This window comes from Hesperophylax consimilis, chromosome 2 (genome assembly GCF_061612785.1).
Source record: "Hesperophylax consimilis isolate HC1 chromosome 2, BYU_Hcon_1.0, whole genome shotgun sequence".
Classification (NCBI taxonomy): domain Eukaryota; kingdom Metazoa; phylum Arthropoda; class Insecta; order Trichoptera; family Limnephilidae; genus Hesperophylax; species Hesperophylax consimilis.
The window spans coordinates 27913580-27936599 of NC_142837.1; the positions used below are offsets into that span (position 1 = coordinate 27913580).

General features: G+C 34.8%; 1 protein-coding gene across 3 annotated transcripts in view; it reads right to left on the bottom strand.

Annotated features, from left to right (window-relative positions):
- Positions 1–1922: 1922 nt before the first annotated feature.
- Iru (E3 ubiquitin-protein ligase Iruka) overlaps positions 1923–23020 on the bottom strand; it is a 33178-nt gene continuing 12080 nt past the window's right edge. For 2 of the 3 annotated variants that reach the window (XM_089642039.1, XM_089642049.1), the window contains exons 3-6: positions 11151–11212; positions 9017–9327; positions 6503–6649; positions 1923–5193 (exon numbers count right to left, since the gene is read on the bottom strand). In XM_089642039.1, coding sequence (XP_089498165.1) covers positions 4898–5193; positions 6503–6649; positions 9017–9327; positions 11151–11212 — 816 coding nt within the window. In that variant the 3' untranslated portion in view covers positions 1923–4897. The remainder of the gene's footprint in view (positions 5194–6502; positions 6650–9016; positions 9328–11150; positions 11213–23020) is intronic. The other variant, XM_089642041.1, reaches the window with a different exon arrangement.

Here is a 23020-nt window from a genome sequence, read left to right on the forward strand (position 1 = left end):
TGGCAAATTAAGTTATTTATAAAATGATTGGAAAAAAAATTAAATATTTATGCCTGAACATCCACAAAATAAAATAAAAGGCACTTTTTGGCCATGTTTTTTTCTTGCATAAATCAAAACAGGCAGATGGTGTTAAGCGGGAATTTAAACCTTATCGTCATCTACATAAGGGTTGTTATTGATAGCAGCTCAATTTAAAATATTACACGACGTAGTGCATCGCCTTAAATGCCTACATACTCAATTATAAACCATATACGAGGGTGGTCTGAAAAGTTTCCGAACTAACAATGACACAAGAATTCGTTTCTTAAGTTTTTTTTATTTATTTTTCTACATAGTCTCCTTGTAACTCTACACACTTCTCCCAGAGATGCTCCCATCTCTCTAACCCGTCCAAATAGTACTCGGCGTTTTTTTCTGCAAAATAATTGTTCACAAAGGTGATTGCCTCCTCATTTGACGAAAATCTCTGTCCTCCGAGCGCAGTTTTTAGATTAGGAAACAAAAAGTTGCTTGGGGCTAGATCTGGTGAGTAAGGCGGATAGTCAAGCAGTTCAAACCGTAATTTGTGGATTTTTGCCATGGCAACCGCTGAGGTGTGAGACGGCGCGTTGTCTTGGTGAAACAGGATTTTCTTTTTCTGCAAATGTGGCCGTTTTTCAGCAATTTCTGCCTTCAGCTTGTCAAGTAATGATGCGTAGTATGCTCCTGTTATATTTTTTCCTTTTTGAAGATAATCAATTAAGATAACTCCGTGACTATCCCATGCTTTTTTTGGAGCCGGTTCCCCCTTTGCAGTCCATTGTTTTGACTGTATTTTTGTTTCGGGTATATAATAGTGTATCCAAGTTTCATCCACAGTAATTAATCGGCGCCAAAGCTTGGATTTATTGCGCCTAAACTGCGCCAACAGAGCGTTGGAAATGTTCATTCGAACACGTGTTTGGTCAAACGTGAGCAAACGCGGCACCCAACGCGCGAACAGCTTTCTCATGTCTAAATCTTGATTTAATATGTCATAGACACGTTCTTTGGACATTTTCATAACCTCTGCTATCTCTCTCATTTTAATTCGGCGGTTGTCTAACACTATTTGGTGAAGTTTAGCAATGTTATCGTCAGTAGTTACAGTTTTTGGACGTCCCGAACGTTCATCGTCGTCCAAGCTCCTACGGCCACGTTTAAATTCAGCAGCCCAAAATTTCACTGTGGTAAATGATGGTGCAGAGTCCCCATATACAGAGTCCAACTCATCTTTGATTGGCGTAGGCGTATTGCCTGTCAAAAATAAAAAAAAATTAATAACAGCTCGATACTCAATTTTTCCATTTTCACAAAAACACACACATCGACTCACATCTAAAAACTGCGCGTCCAAAATGGCTGAAACTTTGGTGAGTAACTGTCAAAAGATGCACAACTCTATTCACTTGCTTTTATTGACGAGTACCGCCATCTTTTCAGACCACCCTCGTATGTCTGAGCCTTCTTCCCATCAGGGCCGACCCTGAATCAAAGGGCCTTGCGCTAGTAAAAACTTCAAGGGCGCTGTCTTAGGTATTATTAGAGCCTTGGCGCCTTAATAAGTTGGCACCCGGAGCAGATTACATCTCATTACAGATTTTGATGTTTTGTCTCTTGAGGATCCCATTAATAGTCCTACTGGCTTCATTCACAGAACTCCATCCGTACTGAGTACTTTAAAATTCTGTCTTGGTAGAACAACTGAACAGAAATTACACAATTAATAAATGTTAATTACTTTATTTTTATTTTATTATGATTTATAAAAAATAGACTGAAAAGGTTTCTTATGAAATGAAGTAGGAAACATAAATATGCTCATAGGTAGTGGCGGATGCAGCAGAATCACTTTTCTGCAACGATATACATATATGGCAAAGAAAAACACTTTAAAATTTGCTTTAACTTTTCACTTGTATTCATTAAAAATATACAATTTACAATAACCCAACTTAAAACATAATACTATCGGGAGCTATTGCGTTTAAAATGAGTACAATAAATTATTTAATAATATATTATAATGAATGGAAGTGACAATATTACAATTTATATTATTATGTATTTCAAGATAAAGTTAAAAACTCTAGATTGTTAAACTCAGCATTTTTGATTTTGGTTCTAAGTTACCTACATATATACCCATGGGTTACATAGCATTTATTTACATAATTAGGTCAAATTTAGTATCGAGTTCTTCACTAGGTCTTTTAAAAAAACAAAAATAAAAAGCTACATTAATCATTATTGCAAATTCTGATTTTAGTTATCACATTGCAGTTGAAAGCATAATAAGTAGGTTTTTTGGGTGGACGACATTATTACGGCTAGAATGGTTTAAATATTATAACATAATCTGCAATCAATGGACAAAGTTATTATGCGGTACTTTCTCAATTATGATTCTCTCAATGTAAAGTGCTGTAGCTACTGCTGGACCACAGACAAAAACACCTAATAACAATACACTAGCGCTACTGGTGTATGTACAATATATCCCGGACGCGTGGCAACGGCACTCTCAAGTTGGACCTTGCACGCTTGTTTTCCAATATAAGTGATGTTGTCATTCCAGCAGTGGCTATAGTGCTATAACTGTTAATTTAAAGTCAAATTAAAGAAAAACACAAAGTTCCAGCACACCAAGAATGTCTGACCGAAGAACCTTTGAGAATGGTATAGTCCTGCTGCTTAGTGTTCCTTTGCAAACTTTCTTTCTGTTACATGCAATGATCGTGAGAAAGAGAGAGAGGTTACGGCGGAGTTATCAGCGGCACGCCCATACAGCTTGCAATAATGCATAGTTTCCAGTATAATATAATATTTAAGACAAAGGGTACACTAATGTTCCAATTACAATGAAACATTGGTTTCAATCACAATTTGTCATCAAAGCGTTTTTTCACATTTTTACATTAAAATTCCACAGGTTCCAGAGTAAATGTACAAAACTTAGAGCCTGCAAAAGATTTTGACAAAACCACTTGTATGTGACACCCATAGAAAGATTGATTGGACAATAAATGTGAAAAACAAAACATGACACATTTAACCCTTACAAATTTGGCTATAGTCCTGCACCCGTCTAATAATATATTTGACTTTTTAATATTAAATCTAAAACAAATTCCAGGAATACGACATAATTAGAACATATCTGACTTCTATACACAAATTTCATCATCCTGGGAACGGAGTTCACTCCATAACTCAATGTTGCTTTAACACAACAACCACATTATTCAACAACCATCATTACAACTTCTAACTAGTCGTCATAAAAATAACCAAAACGTACAAAATTGATACAGTAAATAATAATAAAGAAGTAATGCAACCAGAATTTAACTTCCAAATCTTGATTGCATACAAATTGGATCTAGCTTGACAACAGACTAATGCTGAAATCATCTTCACTTTCTATAGGTTTCCAAAGTCCAGGAATGTCAATACCTTGAGAATAATGTTTAGAATATCATTTTTACCATCTGTCATTTGTCATTTGTCCCATCACCACTTTATATCATAAATTGAATTTTCAGTTTCTCTTCCAGCTGTACATACTTGAAATTCTAGACAAGTTGCAAGCAATCTAGGAGCATTATCGAACTTAAGAATCATTTATTTATGCTTTACTTTGATTAAACGTCGACCATCAGTGTCAAATGTAAATTATTCAAATTCTAATCTTCCAGTTTGGGAAATTCATTATCGTAAGCGCAGATTTTTCATTATGTATTTATCTTACTAGAAGAAAGTAGTTTACAACCTATAAAAAGAATTTACTTCTTGTCCTAGAAGATGATTGCGTATTGTAGAAGTTACTATGAAACCCATTTATAGAGTTCCTACAAGAAAGATTCCATGCTTTAGAAGTTTTATCTTTCTTGGAGACTGAAATGCAAAAATTGCCCAAAGAATCCCACATATTACACGTAAGAATATTTTCCAGGTCCTTGGAAAACCTTAAAAGAGAGTTTCCCTGTAAACATATGTATTGCAGAAATATTAACAAGGCTTTAAAATGGGTATCAGAGTCAAGATAAGTAAGTAAAAGATAAGATTGGGTCGCATCAAAAGTGTAAGAAAAAAATATATGTGATTGCATAAAATCACAAACTGCAAGCGAGTTGCATACAATCAATCGAAAATTTCATTCAGATTATAAGCATGTAATCATTAATTCAGGGGTATGATATCAAAAACTAACTTTACAACAATTAACACATTATTGTTGACTACATCATATATTCATGTAGAAAGTTCTTTATAAGTTTGAACATTCTTTACTTAGATAGACGGAGCGCGTGCTAAATGGGCTAGGACCAAAAGGTACTAAGTCAGTGGTGACATTGATTTCCATTCAAACCTATATGGAAGTAATTTCTAGCGGTCTTCTTTATTCTATGCTGCTAAACAATAAAACAAAAAACAAAACAGTTAAAATTACTTTATAATTATCTCGGAATTTTTTGTTAGTTTCTAGGAACTAGTTTCGGCGATTGGTGTTTGAATTAAATCTTCAAGACTGAACTCGAATTGGAACTTTCGACTCCTAGGCCGGCAAATGAAATTGATAAACTGTTCAAGAAAGAATTTCGATATTTGAAAATTTCACCGGGAGCAAGGAAAAATTTAACTTACTTTAGGCACACACACACGCCCATAACGGACTTATTTTCATTGTTCATCCTTTCAGTGGATTTGACCAATACGTTTAAATTATGCCCCTGAATTAGAATGCAAAACTTTTGATGTTTATCCGAATACCGTACCTCCAAACCAATTTTGGTGAAATTCATTCAATTCTGAAAAATTCCCGGAAAGAGACAATAATGAATTAACAATAATAATTTAACAATGACAGTAATTAGTCGAACTCGAGGTCCATGTCGTAGTTGGACGGGGGCGGGGGGGGGCGGGGCCTCTGCTCGGGGTTGCCAGAGGAGGTGGTGGGGCCGGACATGGAGCGCAGCAGGGACAGCACGGGGCGCATGATGCGGGCGGCGGGGTCGCTGGCCGTCCAGGACACAGAGGCGATGCCGGCAGGCGGTGGGGCAGGTGCCCCGGGGGCGGCGGAAGCTGGGGCGGCCGTCTGCCCCGACACGCCGGGTGGCAAAGGCACACCGCATGCGCGAAAAAGGAATGATAGGCCGTGCTGCGTGCCTGAAATTTTTTAAATTAGCCGAATTACATAATGTACAGTGAAATCAACATGCAAGGTAAATCAAAGATAAATTCTAAGGCAGAAAAGTGAAGAGTTATCTAAAATATCATTGAAATGAAAAAACTCAAATACGATATTGACTAAATCCATCATATATGCTATTCACAGACATAACACAAGAATGTGCAATGAAATTAGGCTACCAAAAGAGGACAAAGCCAATACACAAAATAGTTTACCATACAAAACTAAACTAACTAACTAACCACCACGGTGTTTCTCCGCAGGGGTAGGCAGAGAGGACGGACCGCCAAACAACTCGGTCTCGGCACACACTCCTTGCCTCATTCACGTTCATACATACTCTTCTATTTTTCTAACTCTTGACATGGCCCGACTCAAGTATCTGATTCACTTGGTCGTGCCATGTCTTCCTCGGGCGTCTCCGACTTCTGCTACCATTCACATTTGCACTATACAAAGGAATGCAATATTATAAAGCGCTGCCTATAAAAACTGCCTGGACATTAAGTCTGAAAGACTGGTATTAAGTTTGAACCAACTGATATTCAACAAGATTCAAGCTGGATTGAAGGAGCCATATTAATTAAAAGAAAATGTAATCTACATAAATAAAAATGTAAATGTTCATTTGTTCAAAATATTAAATCTCCGAAATATCTTTGAAATTTTGATACAACATTGCATTCAAATACGCATGTGTTTTTATATACCTATATTATACAGATGTCACCTGTGACAGGTAAAAACATGTTTAACAAAAAAAAACAGCTCCATCTGTTGGACGTAAAAGCAAAACGCCTTATCTGCCCAGATAGACTAAGCCAGAGAAACACGTGGCGGGGTACAGCTAGTAAATAATAAAAATGTAATAATGTTTGCTTAATAATAAATCAGACTTTTGTAACCTTGTATGTATAAATGGCTAAAATAAAATTAATAAATACATTTTTTTAAATGTAAAAAATATTAAGTGGGTGGTATGTGCGAGCAAGGTCAGCAATTAGTAGTAATAGCCGAAAGGCGTTAATTATATATAAATGAATAAATTCACAATAAAAGACAATACCCACCAGTGTTGCTATTGTAGGGTGATTTCTTATTTATTTCATGGTCAATATCGGCTTGGCTATCGACATGCCTAAAAATAGCAACCGTGCTTGGGAAATCGATAAAAAATCATTGTCAGTTAACCCTAACAATTCGATATTGTTAAGTTGATCGAATTGACCGTGCTACATCTTCTGGTGTGCACAGTCCCATATGATAAAGGAGGGTGGTTCTCACCGAGATCGGCGGTGGGGGTAGCGGGCCTGGCCCCCTCCGGAGACAGGCTCTTCCTGCAGATGGGGCAGGTGGCGTGCAGCGTCAGCCAGGGGGTGATGCAGGCCTGGTGGTACAGATGACCACACAGCAGCTCGCGTACCTTCTCATCTGAAAACAATCGTCCACATCATTAATTACACAAACAGATAGAACAATAAGTAGTCCCAATAACCCAAAGGCAGCGGGACCATGGCATATTGATTAGGGGAATGTTATGTGGCTAAAGTGGAAGAGAAAAGAAAGAAGGGTAAGCAAGGGTAATTCATAGCTTTGTCATGTCTTGCGATTCAGAGAGTGAATTTGAAGACGATTTACTTAGTTTATTAATTTTGATAAGCCAACTGTCAAAACAAACAACCATAGATATACTAAACATAACAGTAGATACATAGATAATACCACTCGTAGATGAGAAATTAACTCGTTGGAGGCGTGACGCCTCCTCCTCTATCTTTACATGTCCCAACGCTGATCTGGACAGCCCAGATCAACGCAGTGATGGAAGCGTGGGTTTGCGATGCGTGTGATAAAGCATTTATTTCCACAAAAAATGTATGGATTGTAATTAATCCAGATTTCTTAATGCGTTTCTTACGCAGCGTACGTCGATCCGGTGTGTTTCTACCTTAAAAATACTATAACTAGCGCCCCGCTAAGGCTTGGCACGGGTGCAATGTACTAATGTGTCATAAGTATCCGAGCGGTTTATACACAAGTACTATCCAATCCATTTTTTGGCACATTGACATTTACAGTTTATAGTTCCAAAAAGTTCTTTTATCAATAGTTTAAAAAGATAATGTATAAATAATGTGTTTGGTTTTTTATTGTAATTATACAATTTTTGCACAGTTTACTATTATTTACATTATTACGTTATAATAGCTGTAAAGATCAAATATTTATCTTAAATCGGACTATACTACCAGTAACTACAGAATGTCTTTATGTACAATATTTACAGCTGTTTTTTCATTGGACAAATAGATTTTGCTTAGAAGTTACATGCGAAAAGGCTACATAAGTTTGTCCATGTGAAAAACACTCAACTCTCAAATCTAAACCTGCAACATTAAATGTTTGACCCTGTGACTTATTAGTGGTGATTGAAAAAGACAGTTTTAAATCCTCATATAAAAAAATCGAATTTTCTAAAAAAAAAGAAGACGTTTTCGGCTACAACAACATCAATAATACCATTTTTTATAATATTAGCACTCCAGTACACCCACAAGTTACGAGCCGCCACTGGTTATCCCCGCCATCGTTGCCACAGTTAAATTCCATGTGCCGACTAGGAACACAAGACAAAATGTAACATTCTTCTGCAACACAACCAATTATCAGACACACTAACTAACCTCACTATCCTCCAAATTATAGTAGCGTTGGTAATGTAGTTTTAGTGATTTGTATTATATGTAGTATTGTTCTAGTTTCTATATTATTTTCTGTTACTTTTACATGTTTTACTACTATCGTTTCATATTCAGTATATCAGATTAACATTATTTCACACTTTGTATATAATATTCAATAGCTCACTAGGTATAATCTGTTCTTAAAATCCAAACCCGGCTGGTCGTAAAATATAACCTTACTTTCATTCCATATCTCCACATTCATAGAACGGTTATATGTGGTGTCACGAAGCAGATCTCTCAAACGCATTTTAAAAATCCCGCGAAACTAAATTCAACGTAGATCCTGGCAGCGCAGAGCGACGCGCATTCTACTGCGCATCAACGCCAAAACCCCAACGGTTTTTGTGACCGGTGGCGATCGCCATTCCAACTCTAGCCTTGGTCTCAACAACACGTGCGGTTCGCAACTCCAAAACCGGTCTCGGACGCTGAGCGCCGGACCCTGGTCCCGCAACATTACCAAAGTCTAGCACGCGCCCGTTTTGCGCGTGTAGACGATCACAACCTTGGGAGTAACACCTCGCTGGCCTCGCAACTCCTGTATCCCCGTAACAACGGGACAACTCATGTAAGCGTATACCAAACCTTTGCCTCATTATGTCCCTTCTTTTAATGTCTGTTAAACACGTCTGCCAGACAGAGCAAATATGAGAAAGAGATTGTTCAATTCAATCAGCCAGGAAATAATTTAGGATGTATACTGTGTCCTCATTTTGTGTTATTCTATGCACCTGTTGACTGTAAATACACACTCACTCATTTATCATTCCCATAGGAGTTTCATTTGACGAGGGAAGTGGAGTCTAGATTGTTGAATGTTCCCCGTGTAAAGGTATTTCTTGCCGACCCAAACCTGAGCTGAATAATTAGAGTCCCATGATTCTACCCACTGACGCTGCCAAAGCCGGCACTGGCGCCCCACGCGGCCCATAACACTGGCGCCCTACGTGGTTCTTAACACTGGCGCCCCGTTCGTAACAGTGGTTTTATAACACATACATACATAGAAATCTGCAATAATAAATGAAATTAGAAAAAGCTAAATGCCTACCCTTAACAAAAGCCTCCCAGCACACGGAGCACTGCATACTCTGCTGTTCCTGCTGCTCCGACACCACCACCTCTGGCAGGCTGGCGATGGCCTCCGCCCCCAGTGGCGGGGGCCCGTCAGTCTCCGCCTGCCACAACAGCTGTGACATGACGGCGTCCAGCCCCTCGCCCGACACAACTAAGTCTCCTGGAGCGCCCCCCACCAGCACCATTGGCGAGCCTGCCCCCCCCATGTTGCCAGTCAGGTGCTCCATCAGCTGCAGCAGGCGGGACTCAGAGCCGCTGATGTTCAGCGGACTGGAATTTGGAAGTCTGTCGGATGTTGATGAAGTTATTTAATTAGTAAAGCATTACAAAAACAATAAATCTAATAGTTTGCAAGTCTGAGAAATTCTTATAGTTTAAGAGTTCATGTTTTATGCCAACTTCACAAAGTTTAGTTTAACTCTGGTGTAACGCTAGAAGTGCCTATGTCAAATAAAATGTGTGAATCGCTCAGTAATAAAGATTGTTTATCGATTTCTTGACGTAAAAAAATATTTTAGAGTATTAATCTAGAGCACCTCTGCCATAGTAGAGTATTTTCTGATACCTAATAAAATTACCAAAAACTGATATGGGGACTTCTAGCATTAACCCCAGAACTATGCTTATTATAGAAAACAGATCGTGAACTAAATAGCAATTCTGGAATCTGAATAAAAGTAACTCGTATGTAATACAATATTGATTAAAATTTTACTATGTAATATGAAGTCCCTTTCACCCTGCAACACACTACATTTCGTTTTGACGTGTTCTCAAATATCCTAGTTTGGGTGTTTCACCAACTTCGCAAAGCTTATCTCATCTGTGCACAGGATATAATATAGCTGGGCGGCGGTTCTGGAATCTCAACAAAAATATCTTGCAGTGACTTCGAAATTGCACCACGCATTTATTTGTAGTAGTCTCTAATGCATTCTTTAATATTTTAGGCATATGTTTGCAAAGCAAGAGAAAGTGCTGACAGCATTGTCAACGTTTCTGAAGTTTTAATGGTTGGCTGCATTATTAACCTAAAAATCTATCACAACCGTTTATTGTTTTATTAATTTAATTTGTATTTTGCTTTAGAAATTGTACTGATAAAACTAATCAACAATCTCTTAAGTTATGGAGGGCAGTTTATTATCTGTGTTGTAATTTCAGAAAATTTTAAATGTCAAAATAAAATAATATATATGATTTGAAACACAAGATAATGGTTGATAAAATTATTTTAACCTCTTTTAGTTTTAAAGCACAAATAAATTAAATCAAAATCTTCAACACATAATATCTATTTATGTTTCTACCTATGAAGCCACTTTGTATCTTAGTTAAATGAAAACTTCATAGTCTAGGATCCCGGTATAACAAACCATGTGTACTCGGTGACGCAGGGTTTGTTGTACCGGGATCCTAGACTATGAAACTCGGTTACATTTAAGGTCTGATGCGAACAAAAAACGTATTCAGGTGGCCACACGGGAACAAAAGTTATTTTTAAATCACAATAATGGTGACCGATAACTCGTCAAAATGATAAATCATCACATCTTTAAAAAGTTATATAAAGTCATGGAAAGTGATGAAACAAAAACTTTATTAACTGGGTTAAGTAGGTTAGGTTAGGTTAGGTTTAATTTTGTTTTTCATCATTTATAATGACTTTATATCATTTTTTAAAAGTGTGTTGAATTGTCACTGTGTTGAGTTATCATGGAACCCACAATAATATTCAAGGAAAACATTAACTATCAATAAAGGTGAGTTCTAACATTGCATAATGCAAAAAGATAATAATATTTTGTTTATAATAATACAGTGACCACAAGAGTATTATTTAAGTTATCCTTTTTAAAAATGTGTGGTTTTATCGCGGGGTAATTACTTCAAGTAGGTAACTCTGAAATCAGCTTCTACGAGCTACACAGAAAACCATATCTTTATTTCCTCGCACATGTAAGCCAGAAACACATAATATGTGTGTACATATATTATGGCACACATGGAGGAGGATATAAGGGTATGGTTTTGTGTGTATCTGGAAAAAGCTGATTTCGGAGTTAACCCATGATATGACGAAATAAAAATGTTATGAATGTTTTTACCTTATTTGATTATTGTACATCAGGAATGCTAAATCATGTCCTAAGCCTAACTGTGGTGTTTCCTAGAAAATAAAATACAGTACACATTACTATTTAATTATTAAATTGTTATATTTTTAGGCAATTTTAATAGGGTTGACACACAGTATTAACAACAAAACACATCAAGAAAGAAATACAAAACATTTATATTTAAAATCAAAGATTGGCTGCATGAAAACTGCTATGTATGTAGTAGAACTGCAACAACCAGGAATCACCATAAATCAATGCATACAGGGTGTATAAGGATGAACTAAAATACTTTAACGAGCTTTTTTGGACAAAAAAAGATGGCATTTTGGTCTCTGGTGAACAAAACAACTTTATTTCTTTAATCCGTTGCCCGTGACAGGAAACTAATGTTTGTCATCAAATAATGTACGCCGTCCAGTTCCCACAGCATTGGACGGTAACTATGGTGCATGTCATATCGGTTACATCCTGATATACCCTGTACAATGTTCAATTATTTCCATTGATTTTATTAAATGGGCAATAATAGGTAAACATCACACATACAAAATAAATCCAGTACTATCTCAGCAATACGCAGCTCGATTATCTGACAACTACTATAATCTGCCATTATTTTTACCAGTTGAAGGCCAAAATCAAGCTCTATAATTCGTCGGTATTTATATGTCAAATTCAGTAGTCTGCAGCGTGCCTAGACTCGAGCCAAGCTTATGAGTTATCCTACTTGAACACACTCAATTACTATATTGCCATCTAGCTTGCTCTCGTTGACCATTTTACCAGTCATAAGGGTTGTTTATTGTTGTTCTAGGACATTTTGGTTAGTACTCTGTAAGTTTCGTTCTGCCATGTTCTTTGTTTGAATAAATTTACAAAAGTCCTGTAAGCGTAAACATGACACCTCAACTTTAACCACTCAATGCTTACGAAAGATCGATGGCGGTGTTTGTTTGTTTTTACAAAATGTTTGTTGTAATTTTTAACATATTTTGTATGTATTGCACTATAATCTGAGCTTTCACTGCTTTTTGGGGTGGTAGATTAGAGAGAGAGAGAGAGAGAGAGAGTACTGTACATTAATATAAAAATGCAAGAGACACTAAATTAACAAATGACATGTCTGAAATGACATTGTATAGAATTTAGTTGACCACGAAAGTTGATAACCTACTAACAATTTTTTATCTTTTTTACATAATTGATTTCACAAAATGTCAAAGTTCTTTGAGTCACAAAATTACTAATAACATAATAGTAACTGATGATTTATGTTTGCGTAAATTTGAATTTGTGTTATTTGCTAAATAAATACATAATACAGTAAAAAAAAAAATTGTTAGGGGTTCTCTCTTCAGCGAATTGGATATTGATTAAAAATTGCTATACATAATGAGTATTTTTGTAGTTAAATGATACTAGAGCGTTTCCTTCTATTCGTAACTTTATATTAACTAAATATATCAAACATGTATATTTAATTATTCAAGATCTATAAGATCTGTAATAGAAACAGAGGGAGATATGGCATGGAAGCGTGCCAACTGCCACCGAGCTACAATCAAACTGCATGAACTATCAAAGCAGCAGAGCCAATGAAAGTTACGCTTTTTTTTGTGTGTAGGTAAAAACAAAGGCGGGACGCCACTGTACATAGATGCGATTTGCAGTGGTATGTGTGAAAGATGTTCGTATGGCCGTTGGTTCTCCTTTTTTTGTATCATCTGTGCAAGCACCCTTTAGGACATTTTCTCACAAAAACGGTGCTGTAGAAATGATCCAAACATTAATACTAAATATTGTTATTAACAAATTCTCGCCTTGCTGCAAAGTCACCAACTAACCTTTTTTTATAGATTATTTGAATCTCTTGAAAAAGTACATTATTCAAAGTATATTTTTAACACAAGAAGTCACAAAAAATCAAAACATGAAAAAAAAAATCAAAAATAATAGTACAAACCAAAATTTATTTGAAAAGAAACAAAATATCTTTATTGCCGAACCACACGGCTTCCCCTTTGGTGACTTTTGGCAGCAATCAAACCACAATATGAAAGGTTTTATTTTAGTTGAACATAGCAAAAGAAATGATCGACTCATATGTGATTTATATTTCTCTTACTAGGCATGCATTGCGGAGGCATTAATGGATTTAGGCCCGGTTTTTCATTGCTCTTCTTTGCTGGACTAATTATAAAAATGATAGCTTTTAGGCTTAGCCTATCTATTTGACACATTACGGAAGTCTCTTTAGTCACCAGCTGATAGCTAACTTAAGATTTGAAATGCGATATACTGCCACTGTCAATTTGACTGATTTGGCTCGACCGTTCTTTGCTTAAATCAAGCCCATTATTCACATGTTTCTTAAAACCGGTTGATAATGTTAACGGTTGTGTAAACCGATATTCAAGAATTCACTTTTCATATAATGTTATACAACATTTCATATTATGTTATACAACATTTCATATTATGTTATCCAACATTTCATTTCATGTAAGAGGGAAATTGAGTTCATGATTTGCAAAAGTTGTAGATTAAGTTTAATCAGAGAGCCTTCATATCCACCGAGACCACAAAAAGTATGCAGTTCTAACACATTGACTGCGGAGAGGCGGATGCAGACCACCACTGCGTGTCCCGAGCATAGCCGATTTGAATATATTTCTCTCATGCAGACTGTTACATTTATGCATTAGCAATTATACTAGTATTTTGAAGTACCTCCGATATTGTAACATTAAATAAAAATGATAAAACGGAATGCAGACTTATCCGATTTGGCTGCCCGATTTCAAGGAAACATGTGGAATTAAATATTTGAAGGAAACATTTGGTGATGAAAAACCGGGCCTTAGTCATAGAGTAGGAAATGATGATTGATATTTCAAAATGGTTCATTAATTAAAACTAAGCAATTTTATGGTTCAAAGAACACGAGACACATTTCAGGCTGTAAATATATATTGGCAAGGAACTGACTCTCGGTGTATTCTCATCTCTATAGTTCCACGGAGGCTGCCAGTGTGCCCAGCGGTTATCCTCATTCCTCTGCAAGAAAATATCTTTCACATACATACTACTTATGTTCCAGTGTTAATGAATACCGCAATTAAAGGGTAAAATCAGATTTGTATGTTTTTAAAGTTTCAATAATGCAAATTTTAAGTTAGCTTTTAAGTTACCTGCATAGCGACAAAAAATTTAAAAGCATTCAAATATGATTATCTCAAAAGTTATATTTGTGGTTTGGTGATTTTACCTAACAGACAATACATCAATTACAGGGGTGTGAAGTGCATAGAAGTTGTGCATGCCTCAAGAATAGAAAAAATGAATTCACATACTATCGAAAGTGGTTATAACGATCACGGCAATAATGAGCAATTACAAAACAATGTTTTAGTTCAGCCTTCTTCATATGATTGTTGACTGTTATAACGAGGTCGATTCACTGATACACCGAGGAAATCATTTTGTCATCACAACCTGAATATACGAATGGGTCGTTGGATCTGAAAAAATAGTTGGGAATTATTCACGAATTCCCTATCCCGTTAGGGATGGATTCATATTTTTATGGCACTACCTGAGTAAGATTGTCGGCTATGTGAATCATTGCTATACATCAGGCACAATGTAAATTGACACGAAATCTGCGGAAAGTCGTGCGAAAATTGAGCTTCGCAAATTTGTTCCCTTTTTACGTCTTCTTTTGTATTACAACTCATTGTCAATTTTGTTTTAAAAACCAATAAATTTGTTTATGAAGGTACCTAGTTACGAGTACCTACATCCTTGCACGGGGTAAATTTATGATAGTGATGCACAACTTTTTCAGCAGAGGGGCCGCTTTGCCTATTTTTAATAACATTAACAGTCCGCGACCTACAAGCGGATTATTTTTTGTTTTCGTTGAGGGGGAGGGGGTTGAGGGGGAGGGGGTTGACAGCAAAATTCAAGTGTTAAGACGTCTTAACTAGCGGCTGAGAATTCAAATTTCGTCAAAAGACGGTCTCGGGATTGGACGTTTTTCTATAACGAGATAGAGATTCCGTATTCATTTCACTGCGAGCCGTACACCCCGCGCGTCTTACGAAGCCTACAGCATGGTTCCGATGAAATAACAATTATTGTTGTTGAATTCTCGGATGTAGCTTTCTTCCTAATAAGTAGTTACATACATATTTGTAAATTATACATCAGAGTGCGTAAACTTAAATAAATACAAATGCAGTGCGTTGACATAGTAGATACAAAATAGGTAGGTATATGAATATATATTTTATAATTTTTTTTTCAAATATTGTTATTCATTTGTTTAAAAAAATATATTTTTACATAGGTTTTACAAAAGTGAGTAAAAATCTCTCGTTTTACATATTTATTCGTCTGTACGATAGGTATTACAAGTAAGTTTTATTTGTAATACTTATCTTTAAAGTTTTACTTGATTTGATACGTATGATATTGAAAATAGGGTTTATTCCTTACAACTGAAGTAGTATATGTATTAAAATTAGGTTTATTTCCAACTATTTTCTATGGTACCATACTACATATGTAGTTATGCGATTGCATAATATTGTATCGCTTTCATGTATTTGTTTTCATGGATAACGGAGGTAGAAAGACCTGACTATTGTTTAATTTTCGAAATGTTATTAAATTCACGAGGTAAATTTCAATTGAAAAATCATAGGTAAGTAAGTCAAAAATAACCTTGTTTATTTTCCTAAAACGAGAGGCTCAATTCACAATATGACATTATGAAACTGACAAAAAGCAACACAAAAGATATGAAATATGTTGAATTGGACAATAGAATAGAAATTATCAGCAAAAACATGATTTGAATCGCACATCACAAATCAAAATTCATTTGGTTCGTGGCACTTTTTGACCACCAATCACAAACAGTTTCATGTACTTTGGCATAAGTTTAAAATTTATACATGGAACATCGATGACAGACATAAAATCCTGGTAGTCCATAGTTGATCCTTTTCCCGGAAAATAAACAACACAAAATTATTGCTAAATGTTATAAAAAATATATGCGTATTCTGACTGATTTGTTCGAATGACCCTGTAGCATATAAAGTACGTACAATGTACATGGATAATTAAATATCACTAACCTTTGTTTTTCTGAAAATATATCTCCCACATACATTTTTGATGTCCTAATTTGTGATTTCTAATAAAACTTTTTTCCAAAGGTATTTTCCTCCCCATTTTTAAGCGAGGAATTTCTTAAAAAAAATTTCAGCTTGCGCCGAGTTAATAAGAATGCACAAACGCGAATCGAAATTAGTTACTATTATATACTTTAAAAAAATATTATTAAAAAATTTTCGGCAAAAAAATGCACAAACGCGAATAGAAATTAATTACTATTATATACTTTAAAAATATATTTTTTGGTCATAAATTATTTCTTATGTTTCAATAATGTCTTAATAAATTATTTTTGTAAAAAATCTGAACTAACCAATTTGTAAGACCATAAATAAACAGTCAAATTGAGGGATTTTCGTCACAAAACGCGTGCTCGGATTTATTTATTAGTAATTTTATTTGAAGCAAAAACTAAATTCTTATAATCGATAATTTATCGATTGTTCATACTGCATAATTATATGATTTGAAATATTTTTTGTATAATACAAATTCACCTTTGAAAATGTAACAAATCTGCGCATCGACCAACGGTAACCCTTTATTGTGATAAGAAAATAATATTATTTTTCAAAATTTAACGTCTTGCTTTAGTAGATGAAATAACGATCTTTCGAAATCAATTAGTGTGTTTTTGTAGAAAAGTGTCCATACGTCTAAAATTGGCCTAAAAATGACAAATTTCAGGTTGAGTCTACCTATTTCGCCTTAAGGTTTCTGTTGATTTTGATTTCGTGTTATGCAAACCGGTTCTTTAAATTTGGTTAAATTTTGGAAATGCAGCATAAATTAACCAAAACTCTATAAAAAAATGTTCTCAGCCAGTGTTTTTAAGAATTACCCCAAACATGTAGATTTTTCTTTATAGACAAGTGGGCCATATGAAATTGACATGCGGGCCTCAAGAATGGGGCAGCAAGTTGTGGATCACTGGTTTGTGGCAGTAAAATTTTACAGCTGAAAACCAAAAGAATCCCGGAAGATAGTTATTTATGACAAGTGCGGTTTTAAAAGCACAAGGTAGTGATAATAAGATAGACCATTTTGGTGATATATTTCTTGGAAGCCTTGAACCAGGTGATGATAGTTATAATGCGTTGGTTGTATTGAAGAAGAAATTGAGAAGCATGACAGCAAAATCTTTAAAACAATCATTGACAGTAAATTTGAGTAAAAAAATTATTTTTGAAATAATACCTCCTCGAGAGAGTAGGTAGGAACATAAGACTTTTAAAAAACCTATTTTGGATATAACGATTAATGGCTAAAACAAGTAAATTTAGTCAGTCCCCCTGGTACTCGTTACAACCAAGTTTTACTGTATTTACATAAAATTGAGAGAAATGAATAATTTCTTTTATCTGTTTTTTGGAGCAAGCACAGCTTTTCAGTATGAACACATACCCCTGATCTTTTATCACATGCAAGAAAAATACTTGAACCTTGTCAAAGTATAACATTTTGATACTGAGATGTAAATTTAAAGTGTTTATATTTTTTTCCGTATTTGCATAATTTAACTCTTTGCACGCGGCCGTATCAACTGTTGTTACGGCAAAAAGTCTATACTCACACGCGGCTGTATCAACAGTTGATACGGCAACTTTGACGGCCGATATTCCCGCTCTCTTTCGTCATAAATGTATTTCTTGCTCACTTGGACATTTGTAGAACTATCACGATGCTGACATCTACAAGAATTTCTCAAAAATAAAATTGTATTTCATAAAAAAAGATCGATAACCAAGTGCGCCTCTTCGCGCCTTTTAGTCCTTTAGTTTACATTTTTGTCAACGGATGGCGTTAGTACTAGTTTGTCATTCACAACTTTTCATAACTAAGAATGATAAGTGATCATGGTGTCCCACTTGTGTCTATAAACACAGTGGCCTAAGTACACACACACCGAGAGTGGTTTATTTATGACGCCGAGTGAATGGCGGGACCACATTCAAAAGATACGGTACGTCTTTGTATGAAAATTTATGTTTTTGTTTTTATAAACATCTAAGAGTGTTGACACACGAGGATTTGTTTTCATATTGTGGAGAATAATCTGTTCTGTCTATATAGTCCAATAAATCATGCCAGAATGCTATAATTTGACATTTAATTGCATGCATAGGTATTTGAAAATATGTACCGCGTACGGATATAGATAAAACGGAGCGAATTAACGCGTTCAAAAGGTTAAATAAAAAAACGCATAATTTTTCTCAGAAAAAGACAAACTTCATCAAAGTTTCTGCGTAATTTCCTATCATGTACAAAATTTAATTTAAATCTTTTTTTATTGTATCGATGATACGATTTTTGCTTAGTATTAGTTTTCTATATTTAGGCGGAGGACTGAACGCAGTTGTCGCTAACAAAAAAATGTCCAAAGAAGCTAAGTTAGCAGTCCACAATGGAGTGCTGGTACCTACCCTGATGTATGGAAGTGAGGCATGGAACTGGCAAAGAAAGGATGAAAGTAGATTGAATGCTGTTGAAATGAGATCCCTGAGGCGTATGTGTAGTAAAACCATGTATGATCGTGTGAGGAATGTGGAGATCAGCAAAGAGTGCAAGGTTGATGTAAGCGTAGTGAGTAAGATTAAGAAAGGGACGCTTAGATGGTTTAGGCATGTAGAGCAAATGAGCGAAGAAAGGAGTGTAAGGAGGATATATGATGCAAATGCGAATGGTAGCAGAAGTCGGTGATGCCAAAGGAAGACATGGCACGATCAAGTGAATCAGATACTCGAGTAGGACCATGTCAAGAGTCAGAATAATAGAAGAGTATGTATGAATGTGAATGAGGCAAGAAGTGTGTGCCAAGACCGAGTTGTTTGGCGGTCCGTCCTCTCTGCATACCCTGCGTGAAAATGGCACGATGGTTAGTTAGTTTCCTATATTTAGGCATCAAGCTTTTTATTAATTTAATTATTGCATTGATAACTCCATTGGATAAAAAAACATTCTTTCACAACAACTGTGACAGGAAAATGCTGATAAGGAACCATATTTATTGAAAACTCGATTACAGAGTAATAATAAATGGATTCCTTTATAGATACCATTACTAACCAAGTCATAAGGTAGTCTTTATAACCAATTTTATTAGAGTTATAGGTGAGTTAAATTAGCCCCCCATATGATTAATCCTCGTTATGAGTTAAATTGGAGGGTGTATTGAGACAAATGGGTTTTTTATTAGGTCAAATACAGAATGATAAAAAAATACTATCGGTCATAAAAATATTAATACAGTGGCTTATCGAATGAGTGGGCAGTCGCTCGAGGGGGTAAATATTGGCATTTTGTGTAATGGAGTAATTATTACAACTTACTTGTCGGACTGTCAAACGTCTTTCAAGTCTCTGAGAATGTAATAATTAGTACACAGCAAAACTGTGGCAAAATGAAAAATTCCAGAGTCACTCATCATTAATCGACAATTACATTATCAATATTTAATGGGTTAAATTAATTTTAATCACAGTGCAGTTTTTGCAGCTGCAAAGTGTAAACCACGATCGATAATAGTACATATCAAAGAATTGTCCAAAATTAAATAAAAATTGAATTAAAAAGACAAAACAGTACTTCTCGCGGTAGTATTATATTGACGGAATTGTCAACTACTGTGGTATAACTGTCACATATAAAAGTTGAGTTTTAATGAGAAGGCTAATATCATTCTTACTAAAATAATCTCATTTATTTAATTTAATAAATATTTAATATACACTCCTCTTTGTGCCCTTTTTGTGCTAAAAATACTTCACTCGACTTGCGAGCTGCAGTTCCCCAGTGGAAATATGATATTAGCAATCATAATGATTTATTATCCAAATATTTGGCGAGTATGTAGGAAATCCACTTTTGAGTGAGATGTTCCCTCAATATTCAGAGACAATATTTGATATGTCAAAAACAGATTTCTGTTTTCACTACAGGTAGAGTCGATGGACTCTATGGTCGAGAGCTAAGGCTCTTGACTAGCAATCCGATGGTCGCCGGTTCAAATCCCAGAGTGAACAAGTAAATTTTATTTGATTAATTTGTGTTATTTTCACAAGTTATTAATTAAAAATAGTATATTGTAATATATTTGTGGCACGTTCTAGAGTGGAAGATATTCTCAGTGGTAAAAGTCTTCAATTTATTGTAAAATCCATTCCAATTCAAATTGTATTCAGATCGAGAAATGTTAAAGAGTGTTTTTTAATTTGTATTTTTTTTGTCGTAGCAGTATGGAAATTTATATATTTTAATTTGATAAAAATTTCCCATTCATGCCACACAGTACAAGTGAATAAACAAATTAATATTATGCTTTCAATGAAGACAATTTTATTTTTGTGGCTTTTGGTTTCTTTGTTAGCAGATTGGAGTGGTTTTGCCATTGATGTATCATTTATACACATAATTTAGACTGGTCCTCACAGTAACCAATATGATCCAGTCTAACAGTGTCTGATTTAGACTTTTTTATAACAAGGATTAGAGAAACATACGCGTAGGACGATACTACTAGTTTTATGAAATAAAGAAGAATAAAAGAACCATAAAGAAATACGATGTCCGATACAAGAAATCAAAAATTCTGACAATTCTTTGCTTAAATTTTAAATACAGAAATTCGTTCCATCATTATTATGAAATTTTCATTTCGATCAAATAGAATGACAATATAGAAAGCACAAAGCGCGTGCTAAGGTCAAAGTCAGTGGTGACATCGGTTTTCATTAAAATCTACGGAATGTGTTTCAAGTGCGTATTATCATCTATTTAGTGTCTATAACATTAACATGTCATGAAAAAATGGTGAAAAACGTTGGAAACAATGAAAACTTACATACAACTTGAGAAGTAAAGAAAACAACAACAACATACAATTTGGAGCATTTACATAAATGCAAGTCCTTAATTGTTTAGGAAGAATTAGGCCCTTGGATGTTCAGTTTATTTTGTATCAAAAGTTACCAAATTTAAAAACCGGTTTATTTACTAAATGTAATCTAAAGAATTACATTAATGTAGATTATATTAAGTTAATAATTTTTTTATGTTCAGTAAAATATAATAAATATTAATTATTATAATAAAAATTCAACAATAATATAATTAATTATTATTTTTTTTTTGATAAATTAATGTTTTTAAAGACAAGATTTTATTTATGCATAGCACAAAGGATAACAATTATTTTTATAAGCAATAATTGTTCGCCTGAAACACTCATCCACATTGAAAAAATCTCCTGATAAAAAATACATGACGCCAACGGGACTCGAACCCGTGTTTGACACGGGTTCGAGTCCCGTTGGCGTCATGTATTTTTTATCAGGAGATTTTTTCAATGTGGATGAGTGTTTCAGGCGAACAATTATTGCTTATAAAAATAATAATATAATTTATTAAAAAATTAATTATCTAATCTAATTAATCTTCTAATCTTTTGTGACGGCTTCACAAAACAAATGAAAATATTGTTATATGTAGATGTATAAATATATACCAAAATATCAAATTGACAAACTTCAATCAGTGTTTAATGCAGCAGCACGGCTCATAACCTGGGTTTCTAAATATTTGTACATTTCAGAATACCTTCGTAAACTTTACTGGCTCAAGTGTCCTGAAAGAATACAGTACAAATTGTGCTGGATGTTGTTTAAATCCATCAATGAAATAGCCCCACCCTACATCTCTAAACTATGCGTCCCAGAAAACACTGGTATGAGGCAGTCAACTCTTAGATCAGCAACATCATCAGCTATAGGCAGACTGATGGAACCTAAGCGCAAGCCAAATACTATGTTTGGTGATCGCGCTTTCGGAGAATCTGGGCCGAAGGCTTGGAATAAACTCCTACCGGAACTAAGATCCATAACAATTCCAACAGAATTCAGGTCTAAACTAAAAACTTACCTTTTTAAGCTGTCATACACTTAAATTAAATATGCCATTCCTGAGAGAAAGTTCAATTATATCCAATTAAGTCCTAAATAATGTATAATTTATTTAAATAACTTATTCCATATTATGCTGTCTCAGTTAAAGTCACAAGGAGGAAATCCATAATTGGTTATATTTTACTATATAATACTTATGAAAACAAACTGATTAAATGTAAACTGTCGATTTCGTGAAAATGAATAAATAAATAAATCGTGTATCTAAATTTCGCTAATAAACAATTAGTTAATGTTATTTATGTGTTAATCTCAAGTGACCTACCAGGTAAGTATAGTACTGTATATTATCACCATATATAGTTAGTAGATCATTGTAGAAGTGTAGTATTATGTATATATTTGTACAGCGTCCTTGAGGTGATTTTGCACAAAAACGGCCCTATATAAATCATCAAATTATTATTATTCAATGTCACAAATATGTTTTCCGACATATATTGCAAATATATTATTTAATCACTGCAATGTTAGCTGGACCCAACAGAGCATTTTAGTAAAAAAAAGGATCGAAGCTGTACACGTAACAGGGAGATAAAACCTGGATAAAATCTGGAACCTGGTAAAAGCAGACTTAGACAGTCCAGAGTCTACTAGTCTACTATACAGTATACACCTGCACCATAATAATAGCGAGCCGCATTTGTTCTTAACGGCACTGTAATTAAATTGTAGCCAAATTGGTATTAGAAAAATGTCATCCTT